Genomic DNA, 27,681 nt, shown 5'->3' with positions numbered 1-27,681 from the left:
ACTCCCCGATGGCGAAGTGGTAGGGTCGTCGCCTTGTAATCAAATGATGCCGGGTTCGATTCCCGGTGGAGGCACATAGTGGTTCGGATCCCACTTTAAACTGTACGTCCAGTCCCGATTAGCCTTACTGTGCATAAAGTGGACTTAAAACAACAAATCAATCCAATCCAATTCTTTTAAAACTTGAGAAACCATCCATTTAGATACTCCTTCTGATTTCGCAAATTTGTTGCAACATTGTAAACAATTTCTCTGGCCTGTCCTCTAAGGGGCTTTCCAGAGCAGATTGTGGATTTCGTTGGACCCGGCATGATTTGATTTTTGCATTTCAAAAATATGCAGCCAAGAGTAAAGAGCAAGAACATTTCAGTGCTTTAAAAAAAGAACACAGGCAAGCGTGTTATCCGATTGCCTTCTCGCAGTGATTGTTGTTCGATAAACAAAAGAACCCACACCCCACTCGGCTTTAAATAAACCAGGCCACTGTTCGATGTCGCATTCAGAAAATGAAGTCACTCGCCCAGTAGTTTCTCTTCGTTATAAACGTTAACGCGCGTGCGTAATACTACAGTTTACGATCCGCGCACCGCACGCATTTTCAGACCGGATTAAATTCAAATTAACCACTGATAAACTGATATGAGGAGGCACCGACAATCTACACAGTAAAAATAATTTGTCATATTTGTTTTAGCTTAATTTTGCTGAGTTGGCACCACTCGTAGTCTCAAGGCCAGACCAGTACGTAGAAGAGTGGTGTGGAGGATGACGTAGTAGGAAGTGCTCCGCAGCGATCTACGCATATCGGGACTTAACTTGTCAGGCTATACCTACGCAATCGTAGTAAAAACGCCAGAGAGGGGATGAGAGTCCCTCCAGCAAACAAGAACTTGATGAATAAATGCTCTTGCATCCCAAATATGCATTTTGCATGGTATTTAGTGGTATATCAAATATGACTGCCTCAACCCCCCCCCCCCCCAGAAAATATTCAATCCATATTTTTTCTGGCACCGTACTCGATTGGCAAAACAACAAACTCTTGCCTCTTTAACTGTAGCAAACAAAGTTCACTTATTAAGACAAAACCGACCTACGAGGATTTCAACAAACACGTATTCAAAGAACGATTTCAGAAAACATCCATTGTTATGAATACAACAATATAGTTAATTACATAGCACCACAAAATAAAATTCGCAGAAGTATTTGAGCGTGAATCTTCTAGCAAACACAAAAGAACATAATGTGCAAGTGTGTCGTGAAAGTTCCCTTCTACCTTCTAAACACACTACTAATAGTAAGTACTTTGCCTCACAAATCCATTGTATTTGAACAGAAGGAAAGTAAAGTTGTCTCCTTTGCACTGCTCTACGCAAAATCGTTCGATTGAGGAACAAGCGGGCGTTCCACACATTCCAGATATCGGCGGTGATAGAATCAGAATCACGGGCAAGCTGGCTTAGGCCCGCTTCAGACGAAAGCATTTTATTTGCCATTTTTAGTTACATTTCTGCTGCGAACGAGTTCTAACGTTATGTTACGTGAAATGCTCCCATGTAATGTCTGCTATAAAACATGCTAAGATTTTTGGAAGCATTTATGATAGCAATACAATAATGCTAAAATAAATTATTTCGTTTAAAGCGGACCTTAGACACCCAAAGAATAGAATCGACTTTTCCACATGCCAATAAATGTTGCTTAGCTCAAAAGTTACTAGATTGTAGTTACAGTTACTCATTTCAAAAGTAACTCAGTTACGGTCATAAGCTTGGATTCTGAAAGGGGCAATGAACTTATGCTTCTGTCGTAAATCCTCAAGAAGAGCAGATTATATATATATATATATACGTAAGGGTGGATCCGAAAATAAGTTTTTCGTGGTGATATTTTCGGAAGTAGTGTACACACGTACACCAAACGGCAAAAGAAATAGCAAGCGAATTATCCATCACCATTTTCATTTAGTCTGTTTTCCAGAATGTGATAATCCCGAAATGAAACAGAAACGTCAATAACACATCACGAGAGTTCCATTCCTTAAAACAACACGGGATGTAGAACCAAAAAAAAAATGAAAATAGTGATGGACAATTTGTCTACCATTATCTTTGCTGTTGGCTGTGCATGTACCGTCTGATTGTCTGTTACACGTAACGTCACGTAGTCTCCACAGCCTGTGCCACACATGCGCAGGAGTAAGGAGGGGGGGGGGGGAGCAATGTCCAAGCTGAGCGTGGCCGCTTCATAAGCGCTCGAGTCACAATGGCAAGCAAGCAGTGTGTTACAGACGTGGCGAAATATGAAGTTAAAAGATTCCCCAATCCCCATTCGACGAAAAGTCCAGATGTGCTCATTTCTGATGCGAGACCTCACACAGCCATTGAGAAAACAGTCCTTCTGGAGAAATTCAGTTGGGAAGGTGTGAACCATCCCCCCTTATAGCACTGATCTTGCACCCAATGACTTCCACTTGTTCCTAGCTTTAGAATGAAGCTGTCCCGGACTCCATAACACCAGCAAACAATGACGTGTGGATGTGACGTTAGCAACTTTCTCCGTAAGAAGGGCGCTGAGTCTTAAGTGGTTTTCCACAGGGACGTAGCTATCCAGAATTTTCCATCTGGGGAAGTGTAAGGGTAAATTTGAAGCTAAAATTACCAAAAAATGGGACCTTTGTGTAAAATGTAGAGGTGTTGAAGAATATATATACACACAGGGTTAGCCTAAAAAAGTAGACACTTTCAAAGTTTTAGAGAAATTGAAGTCTTAATAATAGGGCTGAAATACTTACATGGTTTGAAGAGTACGTCCTGAAGTTTACATTGGTAAGTTACAAGTGTTCTGTGTGTGAGCCTTTTGAAACACGACAGATATCAATGCAATAGTCCAGTTCATGGTCTCCCAGGACTTCTCCCCTTGAACAGACAACCAGTTTGCTTAAATTTCTTGCTCCAATCGTAGATTGTCTGCCTTGAGGGTGGTTGATTACCATACCGTGTTCTAAAACGACGCTGCACGATAGTAACAGAATTTGTTTTTGCAAATTCAATCACGCAGAAAGCCTTCTCCACCTGTATAGCGCCCATACTGTTCGACTTACGTCAAGGGCGCTCACATGATGCTGACATCACGAAGACAAACTAAAAGCGTAAACTTGAAGACTTTCTCTATACAACAGTACTAAATGCTTTCTGATGTAACAAACAAATTTCAATTTATAAAGCGTTTAAACTGTCTATTTCTTTTAGGGTAACGTATTTGGGGGTGGGGATGGATAAGTTACTGCTTTAACAGCTTTTCCAAACAAGTGCAAGTGTGCGATATCTCGTTCTTGGCGGAACCAGGGGTCCCTTGATTACAACGCGACGAAGTTACCGTTACGCCACCATGGACCCGAAAAGATGGCTATAGCAGTACCCAAATTGACAAGCGCTCTGTTTCATTCTCTCCCATTGCTTTTCTGTGTCGTCGAAATCACCCGAATCTACATCTCGCCTTGACGAGCGGCTAGGGACGGCATTAGCACCTTGAGAAATACATGCTGACAGCACCAAACCTGGCCTGCCTATCCACGTAGGCATATAATAGTATAAATAAGCATGTAAATAGGTTTGGTTAAGTTATAGTTTATTTATTTAAGCTATTATATGCATACGTGGATAGGTTAGACAGGTCAAGTTTGGTGTTGTTAGCATGTATTTCCCAAGGTGCTAATGCTGTCCCTAACAGCTCGTGCCGTCTTGCAGTACGATTGCCACTTTTCCTGCCAGGTGTCAGCTCGAACGTCACCTACTGCGCTCTGGGGTGCAGGCGCACCGTACGAAAGCAAAAGGGAAGCGCCAACCAAAAATCACAATGATTTCCATGTATTTACTATTCATATTACAAATGTGGCATATGATTTCTTCTTTTACAAGTTTTCTACATACAGTGTTATCGATAAAATGTCCCAAGAAGTATCACTGAGTTTAACACCATCTATTCAGTAAACGTTGCCTCTGCAAAGTGAAAGTTGTAATATGGCCGCCAAGCGCAGGGTTACAGCGAGTTGAAGCGTTATCGCGCCTTCCACGTCTCCCCTCCAACTCCATCTATGTCGCGAACTCGGACAACGTTGGTAGGCGGTTTCCGCGGGTGGAACGGTGCTCTAAACGCACGACCATGAAAATAGACGGATGGGCAGAATTGCACTGGCGTCACATATGGGAAAAGCAAAGCGAGAGCGGGACAAAAGTCGTTGGTTCTCGCACACTGTGTGGCAACGTCAACCGGGCTGCGTTGCCTAGTTCGAGCGTCAGACCAACCTTTATCCGATACGCTTTTGTGTTATCCCTGACCTTTCGAGCAAATACTGGGTGCGAACGAAACGAACGCATTGAACGAAAATAACTGGGCTCGTGAATCTGGTGAAACCAGTTATTTTACAGACTTATGGGACACTCTACAGTAAGAATCACGAACCTTCCGACCTTCTGTAAACAACCATCTCACTTCGAGTAACGTATTACTCCGCGCCAGCTGTTCGTGAATGGTGCGGCCATCATATGCTGCTCACTCGCAACCTTTAATTTTACGTAACATGGAAAAACGTATTCTTCTTTTAACTGTTAATCTACACATTGAAGTATAATAAATTTTCTACAAGTGATTAAATACGTGTTCTTGTTCAAGAACGAACATATTTTTCTACGCCAAAAGTTCAATTTATCTGACACTGGGTTAACAGATCCCCCTTCCCCCCTCCTCACTCAGTATGACAGCGCCAAAGTTACACAAGAGAGAGAGATAGATTCGTTTCAGTAATTCAAGCCTTTTGGTTTTATTTCCACTAAATTATTGCCAACATTGTTGACATGTGGAGTATTGTTTTCTCCTTTGTGCAACAAATATACCGCCAGTTTTAGCAGAAGCTAAACAAAGATAAGCCAGGGAATAAAAAGAGATTGTTTATCTTTCTCTCGGTTTCTTGTACACTACAAAACAAGAAGACGATAATAAGCACATTATTTACACACGTCTCATGCAAGTAATGTATTTTCTTACCTTGATTCAGTAATTCCTTTTTGAACTTGAGGCATTTTCGGCGCTAGACATCATCCTATCCGAGTACGGTCTGTCAAATTTGCTTGCCGAAAAGGAACTCAACGTGGCACAAGAGGCGAATATAACGTCGACTGCTAAAATTGGGGAGATCGTCATCAATCATCACTATCAACATTTTCTCCACAGTGGACATAACGGCTCTTTGATTGAAAGAATACGAAAGCACCTCGCATTGTATTGCGCTTATCTCAAAATCGGTGTGCTTGTTTATACGATGAACAACGTGTTTTTTTCGCGGGACTCACAACATGACCGTTGGTTTTCCTTGCTTTCACCACACCGAAAACACAAAGACGCAGACACACAATTACATTTGGACACCAACTTCATTGCTTGCTCGGGATAGCACCGACACAACGTCACATACACGTTAAGAACAACCTGCTTCTTGCCACTTTTCAAACGGCTGTATTTCCGAAAGACTACTCTGAAAACACGGGAGACCTTCCTGCACGCATGGAAGTCGCCATGTTCGAAACTGGCGCTATTTTCTTGCTATTCACGTGATCGATTGTAATTTATACAATAATCACGTATTATTATTATAAACAGAAACCTTTAATGAAAATATATTTTAAAACGTATAATCCAATGTAATTTACACGTTTTTCTTCCATTAGCGTACTTTCATAGGACGGACTACATGATGCGGAAGAAATCCGTTATTAGGCTGTTGCCAACCACAGTACTTCTCACTAAGTCAAGTACAGAAACGGAAGTGGTATGTCGATTGTCGGCATATGATAGTGTGCTTTCACATTGTCAGTGACGATCCTCCGGGGATGGGGAAGGGGGTGGGACGCAGGAGTCGATCTATAATCCAGAGGTGTTCACCATCCGGATGGTGACATCCTCACACTCCGGAATACTTTTGCGGGTGAAGGAGGGCAGGCCGTAGGGCGAGGGAGGTTGATTTAAAATGAACACCTCACAACAAGAGAGAAGAAAAATGTGACAATATTTAAAAATTCACCCCCAAATATGCATTTTATTTTATATGTAGCGTACAATAAAATGTGATAAAAACAAAGGTAAAGTGCTCCCCTGTGCTTAGCACCAGACCATGAAGGCGTATAGGGGGTGTGGGTGTAACGACCCACACTTTCTTGATCCGGTCGTGAGTGGGGGTGATGTGATCAGCATCACGCCCCTGACCACCTTTACCCCCCAGGGTTTTCCCCCAGGTACCCATGTCATTCGACGCTGGGTGGGCGCCGGAGCCGCTTCCAACGTTAGAAAAGTTACCGGATTTGAACCGGCCGGGGATCGAACGCGGAACCCCTGGCGTTGTAGCGCGCTGTGCTAACCACTCCGCCACGGAGGTCGACACCGACTGAGCCACCGCGGCCACACAATAAAATGTGACTGCCTCAAAATGTTTCTGTATTCTACAGTCTTCTTTCCCCACTTTTATGCTTCTCTAAGTTGCCGTTTTAGTTTCCCTTGGTGTCTTTGCTGCATAATTATTAATTTAGTCAATCAAATCATATGTATTAGCTTATTTTCATTATCTATAATAATAAATCATAATATTTTCCAACATCAAATAAATTTAATGAAGAAACCCCGGTTTCAAAACATAATTTATCTCATGTGTCACATTCTTCTAGCAAGTTTTTTTTAGTAAAATATGAGAGAAAATTAATCCTTTGGTACGGAATCGTCTTACTTCTGGGGGATAAGATGTAAATTTTGTATTTGATTTTTTTAATTTAGCGTTGCTTTTCTTCCACTTTTGGCTAATCCCGACGATGAGAATGAGGGATCGTCAGATGAAATTGATGAAGGGACACTCACAAATAACACCCATGCCGGAATTCGAGCCAGTGAACTTCGGTGATGAGTCTGAAAATCGAGCACCAGGCAAGATGTACATTTTTTAACTTTTTTAAACATACATTCAATAACTTTCAACAGGTCATCACTCAGTGATACACTGCTTATTCCGCATCTGTTGACAAATGGAATGTTTTTACACCTTGTAGGCTCTGTGGATTATTTTTTTTCCATAAGTTTGCAACACTGGTAGGGTACACGTGCTTTTGTTTACAGAAGGTCTTAAGTTCTATGATTCTCACTTTAGGCGAAATTGCAGGCCCAGCGTTTTCTTTAGAGAAAGTTTTCACATGGCGTCAGCGGAAGGAATGTCCTTATGGCAAAAATAAACTCTACTGTGGACACTGTTACTCATTTTAATCACATTCTAAGAACGGTCAAGGCATACTCATCTTGTCCATGTTGCTTCATATCGCTATCTATTAAAATCATAATACATATTCCGAACTAGTGCAGTTTGAATCGATCAGCACGCGCTTTGTCTGCAAGGAGCAGACGATTCTCACGGAACAAACCAGCCTCCTGGCAAGTGCGTTTGGTGAATCTCGTTCTTGCACGAAACGCACGGAATGCGACTTTTGGGACAGCATAATGAAACTCACGAAACGCACGGAAGCACTTATGGGACACCCAGTTACCATAACTCGTTTAACGCGTTAAACTCGTGCGACTTTCGGAACGGGCCCACTGTAAATTTGTATCACATGGATTACAAAGACCAATTCTACAACAAAATATTTCATTCTCTTAAACCGCTGAAGACACAGTGTTGTGCTCCGACGTGGTAACAGCGCGAACTTCTGCCACTCACCTAATTTCATGGCGGCCGTGCGTTTAGGCGACATCAGCTGCCGAGTCGGACGCGGTCTATTAAAACATGTCTTTTCATAATTCCTTTCATGCCAGGGAAAACTCAATGGTCAGTTAAGAGGAGTAAAGTGAATAAGCTAAGAAAAAACAAAAGCCTATTTTCTGAAGTGGTCTAGGGATCGATCTCCTTTTGAGGCATATTGCATAGTGGTTCGGATCCAAATTTAAATAGCTTCCGAAATGTTTAAGTGAACTTTCAGACTGAACCGACACACAGATTTCACACCGAAAGCACAAGCGACGTGTGATCCCTCAAGTCTACAGTAAAGGATTCACTCCGCATGCGTGACCACTAGGCCAAGGTGGCAAGACAGTGAATATTTTTCTACAGACTGGATGGGGCCCGTTTCGCTTGTTGCTTCGGTCTGAAAGCTCCCTCAAACTAAGAAAATGTCGTCAATGAACAAAAAGGTCAACATATATTAAAACTATCGTTCGTCACGAGAGATCGTTAATCTGCAACATACTGAAGATATAGTTTACAAAAATTAACATGTATGCCCTAATGACAGTGTAAAAATTGTAATGTGCAAACCTGCCCCCAATTTACTGAAGTGGTATGATTCCCTGTTCCCGAAGCCCATGACTAGGTAAATATTTGAAGGGTTTGGGGTAAAACATGGTAAGTGGGATTTTGGTCATTATTGAGTTACAAAGTAAAAAAGGCCATTCTTCAATTTTCGCTTGTAATTTCCATTGTGCTCATTGATCCCTTCCGAAATTGGTAAACACACCACGAAAACAATTTATCTACAGTACGCTTTTAATAGCCTTTCTGTTTAAGAAATTCAATAAGGACCAAAATGTCACTTACCATGTTTATACTCCGAACCCTTCATTTATTTTCCCAGGGTGGTATTTGTAAGAAAGATGAGGGAGATCCCCCCCCCCCCCTTTTGGAGGATGCTACACACATAATTTATACGATACCTCGATCCTTCTAAAAGATATTACTGCAAACAACCCTGCCCCCTCCCCATTATACACAGTGGAAAATTTTCAAATACCACATTGAACATTTCTAATCTGTTCTTGTTTTCATTCTTACAGTTCATGGGATTCGCCTTTATAATTTTGTGCAGTTTGATCATAGGCAACGACAGGCGAAATGAAGGACTTTTCGATCCGAGCCAGGTTGCACCTGCTGGATGCTTGATTGCTGTCGGATTGTACATATTTATCCTTGTGATTGTTGGTTGCTGTGGTGCCATGCAGGAGTCCTATACGGCAATTAAATGGGTAAGTTAAATAGTTTCAGTAGTCATATTATCCAAAAAAAACTGGTACCATTCTACTAGCAAGGAGGATCCAAAATCAATCAGTGCATTACAAAACAAAAATTATAAACATCATTTATTTTAAACTGCTCAAAAGAATTAGGGCCTGGCTTGGTGGCCAAGCTCATTAAGTGGTGGTTTTCGTCCCTGAAGTTCCCAGTTTGAGCCCTTTTGTTAATTCCATCTAATCACTACTCATTCGCATTGTCATGATTAGCCAAAAGAGTGGCAGAACAGTAGCATAAAGTAACAACAAATAACACTTTCAGCACCCACTGTGGCCATACTATCAGCACTTCTGCATACACTACATGTCTGAAAGCTGCTGTCTAACTCCAAGGAAGATGGATATTTTATCACATGATTGATTGATTTGATTTTACTTCATATTTCAGCCACTTTTTGCTAATCACGATGAGGATGAGTGATGATATGATGATGAGACACTCCCAAAGAACATCCATGCTCAGGTTGGGATACAAACCCAGGACTCCTGTAGTCATAGCACACTGGGCTAACCACTCTGCCACAGAGGCCGGTGGTGTTTCTTACGTCGCCAATTTTCTAAACCTTTCCAGTAATTCGTTGGATGTGGTGTTACTTCAAAGAGAGAATGGTAATAGATAATCCAACATCAAAATGGACAGGAAGGGATCTCCCACAGGAACCCATAATGGTAGTAGGAGTGGCAGTATCTGATTAAACTGTAAGGAATAGGTTGAAGAAATGAAACTTGAGAATGCCTGAGAACCGACTTGATGTCATGGCACAATGCAGCAAATCTGTGATTCATCCCTGTCATCACATTGATTGGCAGCTTTGAACATTGAAAGGTTGTCTTATTCACAAACGAGTTGAAATCGCCCAACTCAATGGGATGGTCATGTACCTGCGTTTGGAGATGCTCTGATGAATACTTCTTGCAGTGGACAGATCCAGTTGATGTTCTGTATAAGTGTGGGGTGGCATTAGGGTTGAGAAACTGCCAAATTACAATTCTGGATTTAAAAAAAATCACTCTGACTTCAACTATTCATTACTCTTCGCGATATGAAGTATTTTAAATATCTCAATAGAAGAGGTTTCAGAATGAAGAAAATCTGGTGTAAATATCTCTCCAAGTTCTCATGTTATAAGCGATCAAAGACAACTTCCAAACAGAATATAGTAATGAAATATACAAGGTATGTTTAAAAAGTATTAGAGTTTAGGAAGAAAAACAGTCCTTTCCTTACCTTTTGTGTTGTAACTACAGAAGGTTGTTTGGCATATATCCATATGACTTTGACTCCACTGCCATTTGTGAACTGGAGTGTTGTTCTCATAGCTGTCAAATGGTGCCAGAAGTGAACCGTTATTGGGAAGGGTATATCCATGACCCTTTCTTATGTACATTTCTCGTATTTTCAAATAGTAAAACAGTGTTGGGCGAATGGTTTGACCATCGGAAAAGCCACTGTGAAAGAGATAGTGTCCCGGGGCCTGTTGGTAAATATTCACCGACAAAAGACACACACAGAAGAGGACATCAGTGAAAATATCGCCTGTTGTGCTCTGAGAGATTGGGCGAATGGTATGCCAGAAAAATCCATCCATGAACCCAACGTGAGATGGCCAAGAGGGCGGACATGGATCGTTGCACTATGAACATGACCATCCATAACCATCTTGTGCTGCGGCGTGCATTCATAAGGCCTTCAAGCACCACCTCCTTCCGCACCACATTGCCAGAGCAGGATCAACTGCAGAAAACTCTATAAAAGACACCACCTGGCAGCGATGAAATGGAAGACTGTGGTCACATTGGATGAAGCACACATTTACCTCACTGGCAGTGGTACAGTGGCGTATTGGTTGCCCCCGCAACCCCCGCAATGCAGGAGGGCCCCGAGGTATAGGGGCCCTGCAATGTTCTCCCTCTCTCTGCTCCTGAAATTTTATAAAATCCCAGAAATTCAATTATTTAAAACATTATATTTACAAAACAGAATCTGGTTTCCAGTAACATCATGCAGCAATATCTGCTCAGCCAGAGGGTGCCGGGCAACTTGACATGAGCTCCCCTCCCCTTAAATGCAGAATTGACTTACTTGCTCGCAGATGGTCATCGAAAGGAAAAAAACTCATTTCGTAGCTACACCGTTTGTGGCAAACGTATACTCTGTCAACTGCCTACAGTTACAGTATCAATCCAGTAGAAAGTTTCAGTTGCTCAACCAGTCGACACCTTATTGCTGCACAATAAACACTCAAACTTGTTACCAATAGTATTAGTTTTACGTGTGATATTTGAAATTTAACTTTCCACCAACCATTTTCAAGAGGGCGCTAAGCCTTTTCATATTCAAATAAGAGTTGAGATAAATTTCTCATATTGCTCAAACCTGTTACATGTTACTTCAAAGAGGCCCAAAAACTCAGTAGGAGGCGGGACCCAGGGGGCAATTATCCCTTTATCCAAAGGGTCATTACACTCTCTTCTGTTTCACAAGGTATGCAACGTATGAGTTACCGTACTTGCCAACCCTTTTTTGTACACATTTTCGAGGAAAAAGTTTTATCACTGAATATTATAATTAATTTACAGTATTGCAAATGTAAAGTAATAAATATGTAGGCCTACTTTCAACAAATAACTTACCAATCTAACTAGAAAAGAATACATTTTAATCTTCTTCGTCACACACTGCAAGGAAGAAAGGAAGAAATCGTCGCAATCTCAGAACAGATAAAATTTCCAGAAATGGAGGTAGTAAAAAACTGAGTATCGGCGGATAAGACACACCATGTTTTTCAGACTTATTTTGAAAGGAAAAAGTGCATCTTGTACGCTGGCAAATACAGTAAATGTCACCATCATATTTGGGGATTTTAAGTTCATTTTTCTTCCATATAGAAATTTTGTGGACATTTCTGTCAAACCAGTTATTTTCCAGTGTGTTATGATATTGTGATATACAGTGCTTGAAGTGGAAATTCCTAGCTGTGAGAATGCTTGCTCGAGTTTTGGGATAGAAGGAAGAATCCTTGTGTGGATCAGCAAGGATGGAATGAAATGAGCTGGGGATGACTAATACCTTTGAAGACTCTAATATTCTGTCTTCTATCATCAAGTTTAACAGGTGCGAGAATATAAAATAAGTCCACATTATGCTCATGGTAGACTAATTGGAATTGGAACTGCAGTTTAAATTTCGAACCGAACCACTGTGCAATATGCCTGAAAACCCGAGACCTTGAGAGAATACGTTTTTGTCTCCATTTATGCACTTTACTCGTCGTCTCATCGTACAGTTTACCGTGGCAATGACAATGAGGGACATTATGACAACCGCATACAATAATAACAATCTATTTCAGCCTTGATCCCATATCTTTGCAAAACAATACGCTAATCTCTAGAAGATGGAAGTCAACTTGGTTCCTGTTTACAGTACTATATCTTGTTTACATAATACAGTGCAAGTGTGGGTTACAATTGATTCTCATTGAGGTGAGGTAACTTGGATCTGCCACTGGAGGCGACCCCTAGATATTCCTTTGGGGGGTCACCACGTGAATATTGATGCCACCATTCAACTCTGTACATGAGGTTCCCTGTTCGATGACGTCACGAAAAGATCTCTTATCATAAATCCTGTTCGATTTATTAGTTTGATGCAAAGTTACAGATTTACCCTGCATATAGATATATATTTTACATTCTCTACTTTCCCCGAAATGTTTTTCTCTGCGATCCATTTCCACTTGGTAGAGGGGGGCGCAAACCACAATCCTGCCTAGGGTGCCAAAATATCTAGTTACGTGTATATACGTGATAATATTCTCGATAATTTATTTTCACCAAGGGGGCCCCAACATTTTACTTGGCCACAGGAAACTGCGCTATGCCACTGCAATGATCACATTCGATCGATTACATACTGTAACACTTATGGCAAGGGGAGCAGCAACTAGCAACTTGGTTCACTACTGCCAGGACACCTTTTGAAGGGGATTAATGGTTGTCACCGGATTCGGTTATGAGCTGAAGTTGCCGATACATAAGATGGACAGAAATGTGAAGGTGAATGCTGCCTACTTTCAATCATCCATTATGACCCCCAATATTCCCTCATTTGCATGGAAAGTACACTCAACAGGTGTGCATTCATATGGAAAATGCCTCAAGCCACATCACCCAAATATTCCTCCGCTTCTATCAGGAGATGGAGTGGGAAACAGGGATCGATGATATCCAATTTCAAGACATTCCGGTGAAAAGCCCTGATGCCAGTCCTATGGATTTCTGCGCATTCAGACTCTTGAAACGATGTCTGAAATATTACTGTCCACACAACGTTCCTGGTCTTTGTAAAGCTTGCAGAGAGGAATGGCATAGAATTCCCATGCCCGTTCTGCAACGTAGGGTGATGGTCCATAATGCTGGTGGTTCGATAGAACATAACCGGTGGTGACAGAATGGCATTTCATGAAGTCAGTACACCTTGAAAGTCATTCGGATATATCTCGAACAACCTTCTGCATAATCTCCATGGAAATACGACCTTACAACTATATGCACTTGGCCGAGCAAACCTTTCACTGGAAACATTTCTGGAAGCCCTGTGTTAAGAATGGCCACTAGTTGAACTGTCACATTTTTCACAATGTCCTCATGATTGGAGAATTCAGTACTTGGCCAACAACTCTTGGATCAGGTAGGAAGCAAGGCTGTTGCACTCTAAGTTGTGCAAATTCCACGAGTCCAATGACCAATCACTTACATGTGATACCAGAATACTGGTTGGTCACTGTCACCCAAGGCCAGCTATTTTCAAACCAGTTAAAGTAATCTTTAATGTGTAACTCATATAGGATTGTTACGGAAAGATTGTTGAATCTTAAAGATTGTTTCAGCTTGGGCAGGGCCAGCCTTAGGTGGGGGCATACGACATACAAAGGGCCTATAAACAAATTTTTCAGAGATCTGATTTTATTCCTTAGTCTGAAATGTAGGACATTTTATTACATTATTAAAAAACTATTAACTTGCGAGAGGCATCTGGAGAAGAAGCAACATACATAATGATTGAAGGTAACAACCTGCAACACTCGAAACATCATACTTTTCGATTTCATTGGCTATTTTTAGTCCAGCTGCTTCGTTTATTTTGATTAAAGGTACCAGATGGCTTTCCTGATTCATTGGAATGCACAAAACCTACCAAATCATCATTTTTTTTGTATTTGTTGTGGTCTACCCTATATGTCCAAATATGTCATATCTTCATGTGAACATAAATAAAAAAAAATAAAACTGAAATGTAATATCAAAAGTTGTTCTGGAGAAATTTAAATGACTTATTATGGTACTTGCACATTAATAGCTTCTCCTATCATATTTAGATCATCTTGAAGTCATTGGATGGTCAAACTTTTTCTTTATGCACATTTCTTTTACTGAAAGTCAGAAATTTGGAGCTGACCATGAAAAACTGTGTTACGATATAATGTTACAACTGGAGATTAATGACGAAGCTTTATTTATATTCCAGTACCTCATACTGCTTATTGTTGGTGCGATCATACAGTTAATTGCTGGAGTATTGGCACTGAAAGTTTCCACAGATGTCAAGAAGAATCAAAAAGGCTACATGGATAAATTAAACAGTACATTACGAAAGTATGCAAAGGATGAAGACAGTGCACAAAAGTGGGACAAATTGCAAGAGGAGGTATGTATGTATGTATGCAGTGCCAGATCTACAACCCGCAAAACCCCACAGTGTGGGGGGCCGGGGACAACTAAGCCTTTAGGGGGCCCTCAGCCATTGACATCGTAGAGGATTCGCATATGCACATATAAAAAATAAACGTAGTTACTCATGGGTATACAAATGAATACAGTGTACACAGGTAAAGGTAAAGTTAAAGTTCCCTGTGCATGTAGCACCATGTCATGAAGGCACATTTAGGATATGTGGGAGCAGGGCCCCACATATTTTCGATGCCGGACATCTTGGAGGTGATGGGATCAGCACCACGCTCCGGCCACATTTACACCCCTCCCAACGGGTACCATTTGATTTGATGATGGGTGGACCCTGGATCAGCTTTTTGCAGGGACAAAGCTGGAAAAATTCCGACCTTAGATCAAATCAGGCTACAATTTCACAAGAAATGCTGTGGTGAAGGTTTCTTCAACCTATCTTTAATCAGGGAAGAGTTTTGACTGCATGATTGTAATAAATGTAACATTCTACAGCTGTGAGAAAATAGTGTCATATATACACAGTGCGTCTACTAAGTTTTAAGACAGTTGGTGCTGTGCAACTGTCAGGAGAGCCATCTACTGGCCAAGTACGGAAGCAGTTAGCAATAGGTGTAGAGTCGTTGCAGGCAGTGTTTTGTGAATGCGAGTGTGGTAGTGTCTGTGCCGTGTGCGATTGAACAGAGTTGTGTCAAAGTTGCCAGTCATGAATGCGAGTGAGGAGCAACGAATAGCGATTAAGTTCTGTTTCAAATCTGGTAAAACGGCGACAGAAATGTTTGAGATGATAAATGCAGCTTACGGGGATCAAGCATTATTCCAGTCGAATGTGTTCCGATGGTATGGACGCTTTCGTGATGGACGAGACAACATTGCAGACAATCCCAGGAGTGGCCATCCAGTTGAGCGTCGAAATGAACAGAACATCGATGCAGTTCGACAATTGCTTCTTGAGAACCGCCAGCTGTCACTCAGAATGATAGCGGACATATCAACAAGGACACGGCGAGGAAGATTGTTGTGGAAGATTTGCGAAAAAGGAAGATTTGTTTGCGGTTTGTTCCACATTCCCTGACTGACGAGCAGAAAGGCCGAATAGTCAGGCTGTTTCTGGCCAAAAAAAGTGACTGTGTTGGACCACCCCCCTTATTCACCAGACTTAGCACCTGCAGACTATTTTCTGTTCCCAAAATTAACATCCCCATCGAAAGGTCATGTTTTCGACTCTGTTTGTGACATTGAGAAGGGCATGACGTGTGTTTTACACTGGATTCCTGAAGGTGACTTCTACCACGGCATCCAGAGACTGTATGACCGTGCAAACATGTGTCCACTTAGGAGGGATGTATACTGAAGAATAAACAATAAAAGTTTTGATTGCTTTCCTGTAAGTATGTTTTTCATTCCAGTCCTAAAACTTAGATGCATATATATATATATATATATATATATATATATATATCACATCTCCATCTCCACCGGTGCCGAAACCGGGATGGAAGGGCAGAGGGACCCGGGCCCATCCAGTTCTCGTTTGACCCTCCTATAAGGGGCCCATTGAATATCTTCGAACATATTACATAACTTTTGCACACAGAAACTTTGCACACAACATGTGGGAAATTACGCACGATTCTGCTCTGAAATGGCACAATCAAAAATGTGGGTCTATCACTCAGTTTGAGGGTGTGTCTTGTGCTTGTGCGTTTACTATTTCAGTATTTCCTTTTTCAAACTAACAATAAATTAAGGAAAATGCATGCCATATTATGAATGAATATGTGCGAGAATAGAGGAAGAAGCATTGGAATACTGCAGTCTATTGCAAAATAGGCACCTTTGCTTCCCTTTGGAAATGTCAAAAATCGTTTGCCCAGATGAAAATTTTATCTTGGGCCTTCCTCTTTTATGTAAATATGTGTGAAGATATTAAACTCCTATAAAGGATTGTAAGAATAAGTATTATAAACAGAATATGATAAAAAATTCTCAGTCAAAAGTTACATGTAAAGTATTATGTTGTATATTTACATAATCATAGTAGTGCAGTGAATTTTTTGTCCAGCTAATAATGTTCAATGTACCCTGATATATGTGTTTTGTTGTCAAAGACAGTTATTGCAATTACTATTCTTCAAAGATTTATTCAACTGTATTAGGTTCCACCTTAAGGAAAAAAAATTGCCCCTCTTCCTGCAAACAGAAAGAAATCGGTATTTATCCTTTACTTAGCTTTACTCCCCTCCTCCAAATCTCTTAAAAAATCGGCACCTATGCACATCACCCCCTTCCCAATTAAAAAAAAAAAATTGAGTTCAATTCAATATGGCGGCCACTAATATGGTGGACATCCGCTTGGAACACACCAACGTGGTTCCCCCTAAGCCTAACCTGTTTCTATCATATACCAATTGTACCCAGCCTAACTCCTTTACTTTTTATAGGGGTGTTAATGGACTTTTGAATCACCCTGAGGCCCTCGTATGTGAATTTGTCTATATGAGATCAAGAATTACACACACAGACATTATATATATGTATGTATGTACAGTCATGGACATTTCTGGGTTGTAATAATTCAAATTACTCCCTAGGAATCATTACAACCCACAAGTGGTTGTGGCTGTATCTATAACTACCAGTAGCGTATGCAGGATTTCATCAAGGGGGGGGGTATTTCTAAAACTTTCTCCAAATTCACATTACCATTGTTTTTTTATACTCTAATTAATTAAGAATATCCATAATTAATTAATTAGCTTAATTACTACTAATGCAGCTGCTGTTACTACTAATATCACTACTATTATTAAGTAGTAGAGATCTATATTTATGAAAGCAATAGAACAAAATTACTTTCTAGTCATTCGATGGTTAACAAATTCTAGGACCATTTTTTTGTTTCTTTGTTACGAAATAATTGTCTAGTAAACTGTTATTTATATATGATAGGTGAGACATTTTAAGTGTGAAGAAAATCCATAAAAACAATCAAATATATTAAATTAATTGAAATAATCAAAATATGAAACTCATCCAAGGAGCCGTGGTAGTCTAGTCTGACAACCTCACGGGAGATCCCCAGAATTGGTTGGAATTTATCCAGCCTTGTCCCGGTACACAGCCTCATATGAATGGATACCTGAGAGCAACCCTGTGGGGATAAACGCTGCCGGAGCATGGTGCTGATAACATCACCTGCAAAATGGCCGAGATTGAGAATGTGTGGAGCCCCACCACACCACTACACATGCCTTAATGACACAGTGCTATATGCACGGGGAAATTTACATTACCTTTACCTATGGATGATGTTGAGGCACGAGAATACATGTTGCTAATTTCCACTCCACTGAGTATGTTTTTTTTTTTCAAAAGTAAGTGTATAGACATTCCAACACATTTATCACTTCTAGGTGATTCACAAAGCACTTCTTCAACATTATTTAATGATGTGGATGTAGACTCAACATCACTTAAGAGTTGACAAGGGGATGTGAAATCAGTACTGGGAAGAATGTTTGCAATAACGTCGGCATACTGCGATGAAGCAAGGAATTTTCACAATTCTCGCGATAGTAAGTGCACGACTTTTTTGCAAAAAAATTGCAAAATTGAACTATGCGGCTGCTTAGGTTGTTTAGACATATCGACGGATCCCAAACTACAATTGCAAAATTGAACTTTGTGGCCGCTTAAGATTGTTTAGACATATCGACGGATCTCAAACTACACTGTAAAGATTTATGAGAAACGTGCCAATGCCGCTCTCAAAATCTACTATGCATGGGCACGATAATTCACACCTGGTTGTCTCGTTGTTCTTACCAACAAAACATTTCACAAAAGTTAAGCTTATTGTATTTAGAATTCAGAAATTCAAATGTTCTGCACGAACAATGGGAAGGTGGCTGGTGATTGTGTATTCTTATAGGCCTAGCATTTGTCTACATTAGCAGCTTACAACGGACCAAGAACTTTATTTAGTTAAAGCTCATGGTTCACAGAAAAAAAATGCATGTTCTTTGAACATTGTTGCAGGTGATGTACAAAACAACTTTTTTTCTTTTAAATCATAGTTGCCCTCGTATTTAATTCTCAAGGCATTCACTATTAAAGATGCGTGTGTTTGAAATGTTGTGCTTTTCTCCATGCTGCATGGGTATTATAATTCAAATTATTATTAGTATTGTTAATATTGTTACTACTATTATTACTACTAACATTATTATTACTGTTGCAGTTCTTTATGATAAATTAGTCATTTTTAATTTTTTTCTACAGCATTTTTCATATTTCAAAAGCTGAATGGGGGGGTTAAACCTGGTAACCCCCCCTCTCCTTGTGTATGCCACTGATCACTACTAACTTATCTGGAATTTAATAAAGTGTAATAAGACTCCCTTTCTTGAATGTTTGCTTAACCACTGATTACCCTTTTAAGCTTTTTATCTTTCAACCAACACTGACTTTTTAACATTTTAAACTTTGTGGAAAGCCTGACGAAGGCCTACAAAATGAAGCCAACACATTATTCTGGGAGAAAATTTATCCATGTGAAAACAAAGAAAAGTACTATTAATATCATTACTTGTTAGTAAAAAAATGTGTGTTTACATGCAACTTTTGGATTAAATGTTTACAACATGTGTAATATTGTGGCCAGTGATGCTATGAACAGTTTCTTATTATATAGTGGGATGAAAATCTTGAACATATTTCACCTGCTAATTCATTGTGATTTTTAATTGGTGTTTTGAAATTGTTCTCTCTCCAGTGGGACTGCTGCGGAATAGTTGGACCCCAAGACTACGACTACAACAACCTTTCTGCACCACTGTCTTGTTTCCATGAAGGTAACCTGGGTGAATACAAAAGTGACGGCTGCTGGACTAAGATTTCAGACAGGATTCAATTAGAAACTAGAGCACTCGGTTGTGTAGCAGTTGTACTTCTTGCTGCCGAGGTAGGTGATGATAACGTTACACTTTCACGTTTGTCTTACCTGTATGTCATACCTGTGGATCATAATAAGGCATCTGGGTATACACAGATTAGAAAAATGTGTATGTTCTCTTCAACAGGTGGTGTAAGAAGGTATCCATGAAACATTTTCACAATGTGCCATAATGCTACCAGTCAAGGTATTCGGTTTCTGCGTATATTAGCTTCTGCCTCACAGATTTAATATTTATTAATGTACTTTACACTGCATTTGTTAAGAACATGATTTGTGATATGACCAGAAAGTTTGTGGGGGCATTATGTTTCTACAAAATAAATATGTCTGTTACATGGAAACATAGAAATGATTGTAAGAAGAACCAAAAGTTAAAATTAACCTCATCCGTTGTTATGAAATTTCTGGTAAGGTTATTATGGTGCAGAAATATTAAATGAAGACTACAGTTTGGGTCAGACATGTACATTTTTATATGCTCTGAAGTCATGGAATATTTGACTGTTAAATGTCTGAATAAACTGAGTCTATCATGCCTATCTTATCCATTTAGGCAGTTGTCATGCATTTTTTATGCACATATGCTATGTATTAATCATAGCAGATATTCAAGGTGTAGTTCTACTGCACACTAGGGATGGAATGTGACAAAGATAATTACCGATCTGTTGTAATGGGCATATTGTGATAATGAAACTGGTACTGGAATTGACAAAAAGCCAACATTTCAGTTCCACATCTTCAGAAGTTTAATAAACTAAGGTATTTTATTCATGACTTATTTGACATTAAATCACCCAGAAAAATTTCAAAATGCAACCCACCGATTCAGATTATCATGTGTCACCATGCGAAATTCTGAAACTTTAGCCTCCTGTTTTCCAGTAACTGTAAGGTGCAGAGAAGAAAAAAATTGCATGTGTTCATACCTTATTAGTATTAACAAATACACCACCAAATAGGATCACTATTGCAAACCATAAATAATTTAGGTTAATTATAAGGGATTGGTGTACAGTGGCTGTACAGAGTATGAACACAGTGTGGCAAGAGAGAGAAGTGCCAAGAGATTGGACAAACGGACTAATAGTTTCCATATTCAAGAAGGGGGACAGAAAGAAATGTAAAAACTACAGAGGAATAACACTAATGTGTCACTCTGCAAAGGTGTATGAGAAAATATTAGAGAAAAGAATAAGGGAAGTAACAGAGCTGAACATGAGAGAGGAACAGTATGGATTTAGAAGAGGCAGATCAACAGTAGATCTGATATTCACCATAAGGCAATTACAGGAAACACATTACGAGTATGGAAATGATTTGATTATGGCATTACTAGATATAGAAAAGGCATATGATAGAATGGACAGTACAAAGATTTGGAAGGCTGGCTCTAAGAGAGAAAGAAATTGAGGAAGAGATAGTGAGTAGAGTGCAGAGCACATACAAGGCCAACTGCAGCTGTGTGAAGACACCAGTGGGAAGAAAGGAGTGGTTCAGTATAAATAATGGACTAAAATGGGTAAGTGTTCTACTCTTTATAATTACAATGGATATAATTAACAAAGAGATGGGGAAAAAGATAGGAGAGGAAGAGATGAAGGCCCTGTTGTTCGCTGATGACTTAGTAATATGTGGAAACAGCGAAGAAAAAGTAGACAGAGCTTGATAGTTGGAATGAGGAAATCAGAAGAGCAGGAACAAAATTCAGTGCAGAAAAGAGTAAGGTGCTAATAACGACAAAGAACATACAGAGTCAGAAATGTACCAAGAATAAAAGTGGACATGGAAGAGTTGAGGGTAGTGGAGAGTTTCAAATATCTAGGAAGCATAATTGAGAGAAGTGGAAGATTAGATGAGGGGGTAAACAGAAGAGGACAAATGAGTGGTGGACTCTATCAAAGCATTCGAAGATTAATATGGAACAGGGATGTACCTATGAAAAGCAAGAAGGTAATATATAACACATACTATGTGCCAATAATTACTAATGGCGCAGAGACTTGGACAATCACAGTGTGTGCTTGTAGTGCTTCTATGAGGTTTTCAGCATGGAAGATTTTTATGTTCGGATGCGAGGGAGGAGATGGTGGTGATTGTTCAAAAGCAAACTGATGAAACACCATGCAAGGAATTCTCGAAATGTGCTTCTGCAGTGAAGCCGATGACACCAGTGTATCGGCACGTGACTCAGCATGGAATGTCAAGATGCTGCGCTGTATAAGGGGTGTGATGTGTATTTCTTTCGGCAGAAAAAGCCTGTATTCTTATACTTATTTAGTCTCATATATACTGGTTCACAGCCAGCTTATCCTAATTATATAGTATGTAACTGATGTAATAGTGTAAAATCATCATCCTCCGCTGTTACCTGCCTCTGGCAGGGTCAGCATACAAGTTAAGCATCTCCATTTTCTTCTGGTATTCCACCACCATTCCTCTTTTTCCACAGTGTTCCAATCTTGTTCTCTTCTCCTAACACTCTCCACTGTCTCCCCTTTGGCCTTATTCACACTCCTTGTGCATTGTACTGTACTGTACTGTACTGGTGGTAGTCTTTCTCCATCCATCCCCTTTATGTGCCCGAACCATCAGTTCTGTGCCTGATCTATCCTGTCCTGAAGCTTCAAAACCCCCACTGTCTGTCAGATCTCCTCATTCCTTATTCTATTCCTTCTAGTCTTCCCCAATATACTCCTTAAAAATTTCATCTCCACTGCCTGCATCTTGGACTGATATGAAATGTTAACTGATACCGATCAAGTATTGATATAAAATTTACAGATAACTGATATTCTACCGATCCAATATAAAGTTCCAAATAGTCCTGGAAGAAAATGAATGGTTCATTGACCTATGTAATAAATGTATGATGAGGATAAGTAATGATATGATGAAACTGACAAAGGAATGTTTACAAAGAAATCTCAGGATTCAAACCTGGGACACCTGGCATTGTAGCATGCTGTGCTACCCACTCTGCCATTGAGGTTGGCATAGGGAATGGAGATTATATGTTCATTTCCATAAAAATTGTAACAAAATGGCAGAATATTTGCAATAAATTACAAGATATTTATAGATATATCGGATCAGTAAAATTACTGATAATTTTACCGATACACAGACATGCCTATATCATCCAATACAGATGGAGTACGAATTAAGCTGTCCCATCCCTACTTCAAACACTTTTGTTTATTGTTTATTTTACTTTGCAATTCTGCCACTTTTGGATAATCATGAAGATAATGAGGAATGATGATATGATGTAATTGATGAAGGAACATTCAGGGAGAACTCCATGCCCTGACTGGGATTCGAACCTGGGACTCCTGGTGTCGTTGCATGGTGTGCTAACCACTCCAGCACGAAGCATGGCTACCACAAAAACTAAGACCACAACACACACACCTACAAAGGAAACCTTCATCAGAGTGTCTACTATTTTGTGAAAACGAAATTCCCTGACTTTTCCAGACCAAGTCATTAGGGCAATTAATGTACATGAACATGTATGTACAGTAGCAGCGATTAGGAGAATGTGTGTAAAGGGGGGGGGGGATTGTCCCCCTACTTTTTGCTCCACCAGTATGATCTCTTAATGCTATCCCTTATCTACCAAGAAAACATTAAATGTCCTTGCCCCAACCACAAAGTTTTGGCACCCAGTCAAAGGTGATATATGTAAGAAAATCAGAGCACTTAGATGAAACTTCACATTTAGTCACACTCAAGTTTATAACCGTGAACTGTAGTACATCAGATTAATCTTTTCACCACAAAGCATACTTTATCCTCTTGTACCTGTAGATTTATGGGAATTTACCAATATACTAGCAAGCTTTCAACACATTATCACATTATATGAAATTATTGATGGCCTCCCTTCACCCCTTATAGCCATCCAATCCACCCGTACATTATAAAATAATTGTTTTACCAATTTTTTGGAGTTAATTTATTTCCATAACAATTCAGTAGTCACAAGAAAAATAATATGTGTTTATAAACTGAATGTAATTTTGTAAAACAGTTTTCTTCCTTTAAAATAAATGCAAAAGAACACATTACCCGAAAAAACACACACTATTTTATTCTTTAATGCTTTCATCTTTTCATCATATTCTGGAATTTCCTTTGCTGATCTCTCAAGATTTTAGCTTTCTTGTACTCAGTTCTTTCAGTTCTGATATACTTCTTTTCCTCTCTTCTAAATGAGTCTTCGGAGTTTTTGTTGTATCATGCTTCCTTCCACTTCCCATTTGCATTCCTTGCTGCATGGGACTTATATATAGGGACTTTTTCAACCCTCCATACATTACAATTGCAGCATGTATACATCGTTGGGCAATAAGTGAGTCCTCATGAAGATTATCCACATGGCATCGCTTATTTACAGAGAAACTGCGCTCAACAGAAGCATTTCCATGTGAAAACATTGAAATCTTCAGGACAAACAGTATAAAGGAAATAGGAATTCTAGCTTTCCTGGCGACGTGATTCAAACAAGTGTTCTCAATTATTCCAACCTGAAAAGTCAGGACTTGCGGAACACAGCATCACTGAGGGACAAAGAATTTTATTAGCCGACACAAAAATAATATCCAAATATGCTGGTTACTGCGACCGACGGGTAAAGGAAGCAATAGCCATAACATGGGAAAGCACCAATCTCAACAGGGACGTGGGACTCCAGCTCATGAAGACAGAATCCACACTCCGCCACATTATAGTCATGTATATTAACCTACATTGGCCTCCATTTCTACATTCCCTGAAGATGAGAGTAATGTATGCCCTTGAAATGTTGGAAGCCAACTCAAATTTAACCTGGCTAGTAACCCGAGAACACTTGTTCGAGTACAGAGGAACTGTTGTTACAGTCCTCAAGAATTGTCATCCACATTTGATCCAGCCGATCAACAGCAATGTCAATTTTTTTTTATTCTTGCAATCACACTGTCATTCCTACATAAGTCAGTATATATATCTGCAGCAGAGCCAGAAAAATGGTGCTTTTCAACTAGGACTTGTAATGCCACATTTGCTTGGTCTTCACCTACTTTTCCATCCAAAACAGATGCTGGAGAGAGACATGCTGCACTATATGTGAACCTATATCAATGGTGATCTCATACATATCTTCTTACACAAACATTGTAATATTTTCAGACAATCTTCACGAAAATTTAACACCTGAACGTCAGATAGTTGCACAGATCTAAATGATGCTCGGGTTGCAAATCCAATGTCAACTTCTTTTGCAGAACCCCCACCAATCTGGATCAGTTACATTTAGTTTCAAAAGATCTTCAGAACTTACAGCTTCAAGCAGAATGGACATCTTTATAAACCTGGACATAAGGGATTTCAGTAGCTTGAGCAAATGTTCATAAAGGAAAGGCACCACTGATGAATCAGACTGAAACCTGACAAGAAAGGGTTCTACAGTATATCAGTTGCATTAGTCTGAAAGAAAGCTAGCCTGACTGTATCAGAAGATTCCTCACTTGTGACTTAATAGTTTTAAAGCTTTCACACCTTTGTTGTTCCTTGCTACCAGAAACTCTGTCAGCAAAGGTTTTCAGAAATGGTAAAAGGTACTGTGCTTTTTCCACCACACTTTCATTGTCTAACCACCAAATTGGACAACACTTTTTTGGAAAAACATTTGATCCTGTAATTCTTGTGAAATCTTCTCTCTCAGCTAGAACATTTTTAAATAAATTGTACACTGCTCTTAAGAATACCACTACGTTCCAACCAGAACTCTGGAAAGATGCTTTGAAAGCACCATGAAGAACATGAAGTCCGCAGCTTCCTATTTCCAGCAATGTTGTACTTTCTGGCTCATTAATAGCCATGTTTTCCTTGAAAAAGGTGAGAAATTTCCAGTTAACTGCTGGTCCATCCATGAATATTTGCACTATGTTTTTCAAATTGATACCTTTTACACCTTCTTGAAATGCCAGTAACAAGTCACTAACTTTGGTATGGCCCAGAAACAAAAATACAATTTTTTCCAGAAAAATAGTATATTTCCCTGACTTTTCCAGAACAATAAAATTCCCTGACTTTTCCAGGTTTTCCAGACTGGTAGACACTCTGTTCATGTCACACACGTATTTTGTTGAAACACACAGTACCAGTAAGGACAAAGTCATAACATGCCGTGGTTGGTTTTGCTAAGCTAAGCCTTGTACTGCCATCTGTTCTAACTTTTGCTCTACAGTAAACTGCACATTCCAACATGCACTTATGACAACAGGAGTAATATCCAGTTTGATTTTATTTTGTTACTTTCAGATCTTACAAGCTGCGTTTGCACTTTTGCTTAGACGTTTCATATACGACCATCCAAAGCCTAAGAAGGTAGTTAGGGTGGTAATGAGACCAGTTGCACAAGCGAGGAAAGTAGGCGGACCACCAAGAAAGCCGAAGTCGAGGCCGAAGTCAAAGCAGAAGCCGAAGCCAAAAGCCAGGGGAAAACCCAAGAAAGCGGCACCCAAAAAGAAGGCTAAAAAACCCAAAAAGGGGAAGAAAGGGAAAAAGCCAAAGAAGGGGAAAAGGGAAGAGACACCACCACCATCATCATCATCATCATCAGAAAGTGATTAAGTTTGTTTCTTTTCCCCCCTGTTGGAATTGGTTCAAACCTCCAAGGAAAATTCTGAAGATTGAAACAATGCAGTGCAAGATACTACCTTGCACCTTGTACTAGTGAATAAAATTGAAATAACACTTAGTGCAATTAGATATCAAATCCTAATATGTACAAAGAAAATAAAACTTATTTGAAATTTTAATGAAGGTCTTTCTACAATATTGTATGTGCATACTGGATAAAAAGAAAAGGTTTGCTGCAAACTTGGGCAAATACAAGCTCAGAAATTTAATGTGCCTAGTCAGTCAGCCCATTACTTAGCACTGGTATTTTGTGTGTCCGATATTTTCTTCTTATGCCATACAGATTTTGAAATGAGAAAACAAAAAAACTCATTAAAAAATAATATAGGTTATATTTAAATATGATTGACGACATCAAAATAAATGGGTCCTAAACTGCTACAAAGTGAAGAGTTGAAGATCGAGCAGAATGGAGGTTGCAAGGAAAGACCTGCACTTGGGCAGAAAACAATGAATGAATGTATATTTAAAGATTTGTAGTTTCCATTTCTTTATTAAAAAAAGTTTAGCATATTTAAGAATATCTCAGTTATGTCTTAGTGTGTATGTTTTACCTTCTCCTCCTACCACTGCCAAGTGTAATTTTCTCTGTTCCATATTCTGACTTTGCTGTCTAAAAAAAAAGCTTTGAATGGCACGCCCCGTGCATGGTGTCCTAGGCTTCAGCCTCCTAGCCTACTCTTCACTACAGGCCTGTAGTCAGTAGACTGGACATGTGCTTTCAGGAAGCAAATCCCTGTCAGTTGAAAACCTAACAAAACATTCAAAACAAGAATATTCACGAAATAAGTCAACTCTAAACACCCAGGTTCACAGAAAAATGATATTTTGCTAAATTTCATTAGGCAGGAATACAAAATATTCACATTCTTCTGTAAGTAACTTTGTCATTTTTTTTTACCACTTGGCATAATTACAACGATAAGGGTGAGTCATGAAATGGATGACGAGAATAAAGTTACATACACACATTAAGGAGGTGATAATGATCTTATCATCATCCAAGGCTGGTTGTTTATGAGCAACTTTGATGGAAATCAAGAAAGTGAACATGTCAATTAAATTCTGAACTAAATATTTACTGTAAGAGATCACAGCACTATCAGTATATAAAATTTATAATTTCAAATACTTTATGGTAATTAAAATTGCACAGGGCAAATATTTTAGTTCAAATTTTGACCTTT

At 39.5% G+C, this 27,681-nt stretch overlaps 1 protein-coding gene across 1 annotated transcript; it reads left to right on the top strand.

Moving 5' to 3' along the window:
* The first annotated feature begins 1,183 nt into the window (after nt 1–1,183).
* LOC145998519 (23 kDa integral membrane protein-like) lies at nt 1,184–26,716 on the top strand. Its single transcript, XM_083134945.1, has 5 exons — nt 1,184–1,300; nt 8,866–9,054; nt 14,630–14,809; nt 19,622–19,810; nt 26,114–26,716. The coding sequence occupies exons 1-5, from the start codon at nt 1,247–1,249 to the stop codon at nt 26,423–26,425; spliced, it is 924 nt and encodes a 307-aa protein (XP_082991071.1). The 5' UTR covers nt 1,184–1,246; the 3' UTR covers nt 26,426–26,716.
* The last annotated feature ends 965 nt before the right edge of the window (nt 26,717–27,681 follow it).

Source organism: Lepisma saccharinum, chromosome 14, assembly GCF_977018435.1.
Source record: "Lepisma saccharinum chromosome 14, izLepSacc3.1, whole genome shotgun sequence".
NCBI classification, from domain to species: Eukaryota; Metazoa; Arthropoda; class Insecta; order Zygentoma; family Lepismatidae; genus Lepisma; species Lepisma saccharinum.
This window is presented reverse-complemented; position numbering and strand designations above follow the sequence as displayed.

Bases quoted from the DNA above. Each gene is read 5' to 3' on its own strand.
- LOC145998519 (XM_083134945.1), top strand. From the start codon at position 1,247: ATGTGCAAGTGTGTCGTGAAAGTTCCCTTCTACCTTCTAAACACACTA. The intron at 1,301-8,865 runs GTAAGTACTTTG...TCATTCTTACAG, and splicing joins TTCTAAACACACTACTAATA to TTCATGGGATTCGCCTTTAT. The intron at 9,055-14,629 runs GTAAGTTAAATA...TTTATATTCCAG, and splicing joins CCTATACGGCAATTAAATGG to TACCTCATACTGCTTATTGT.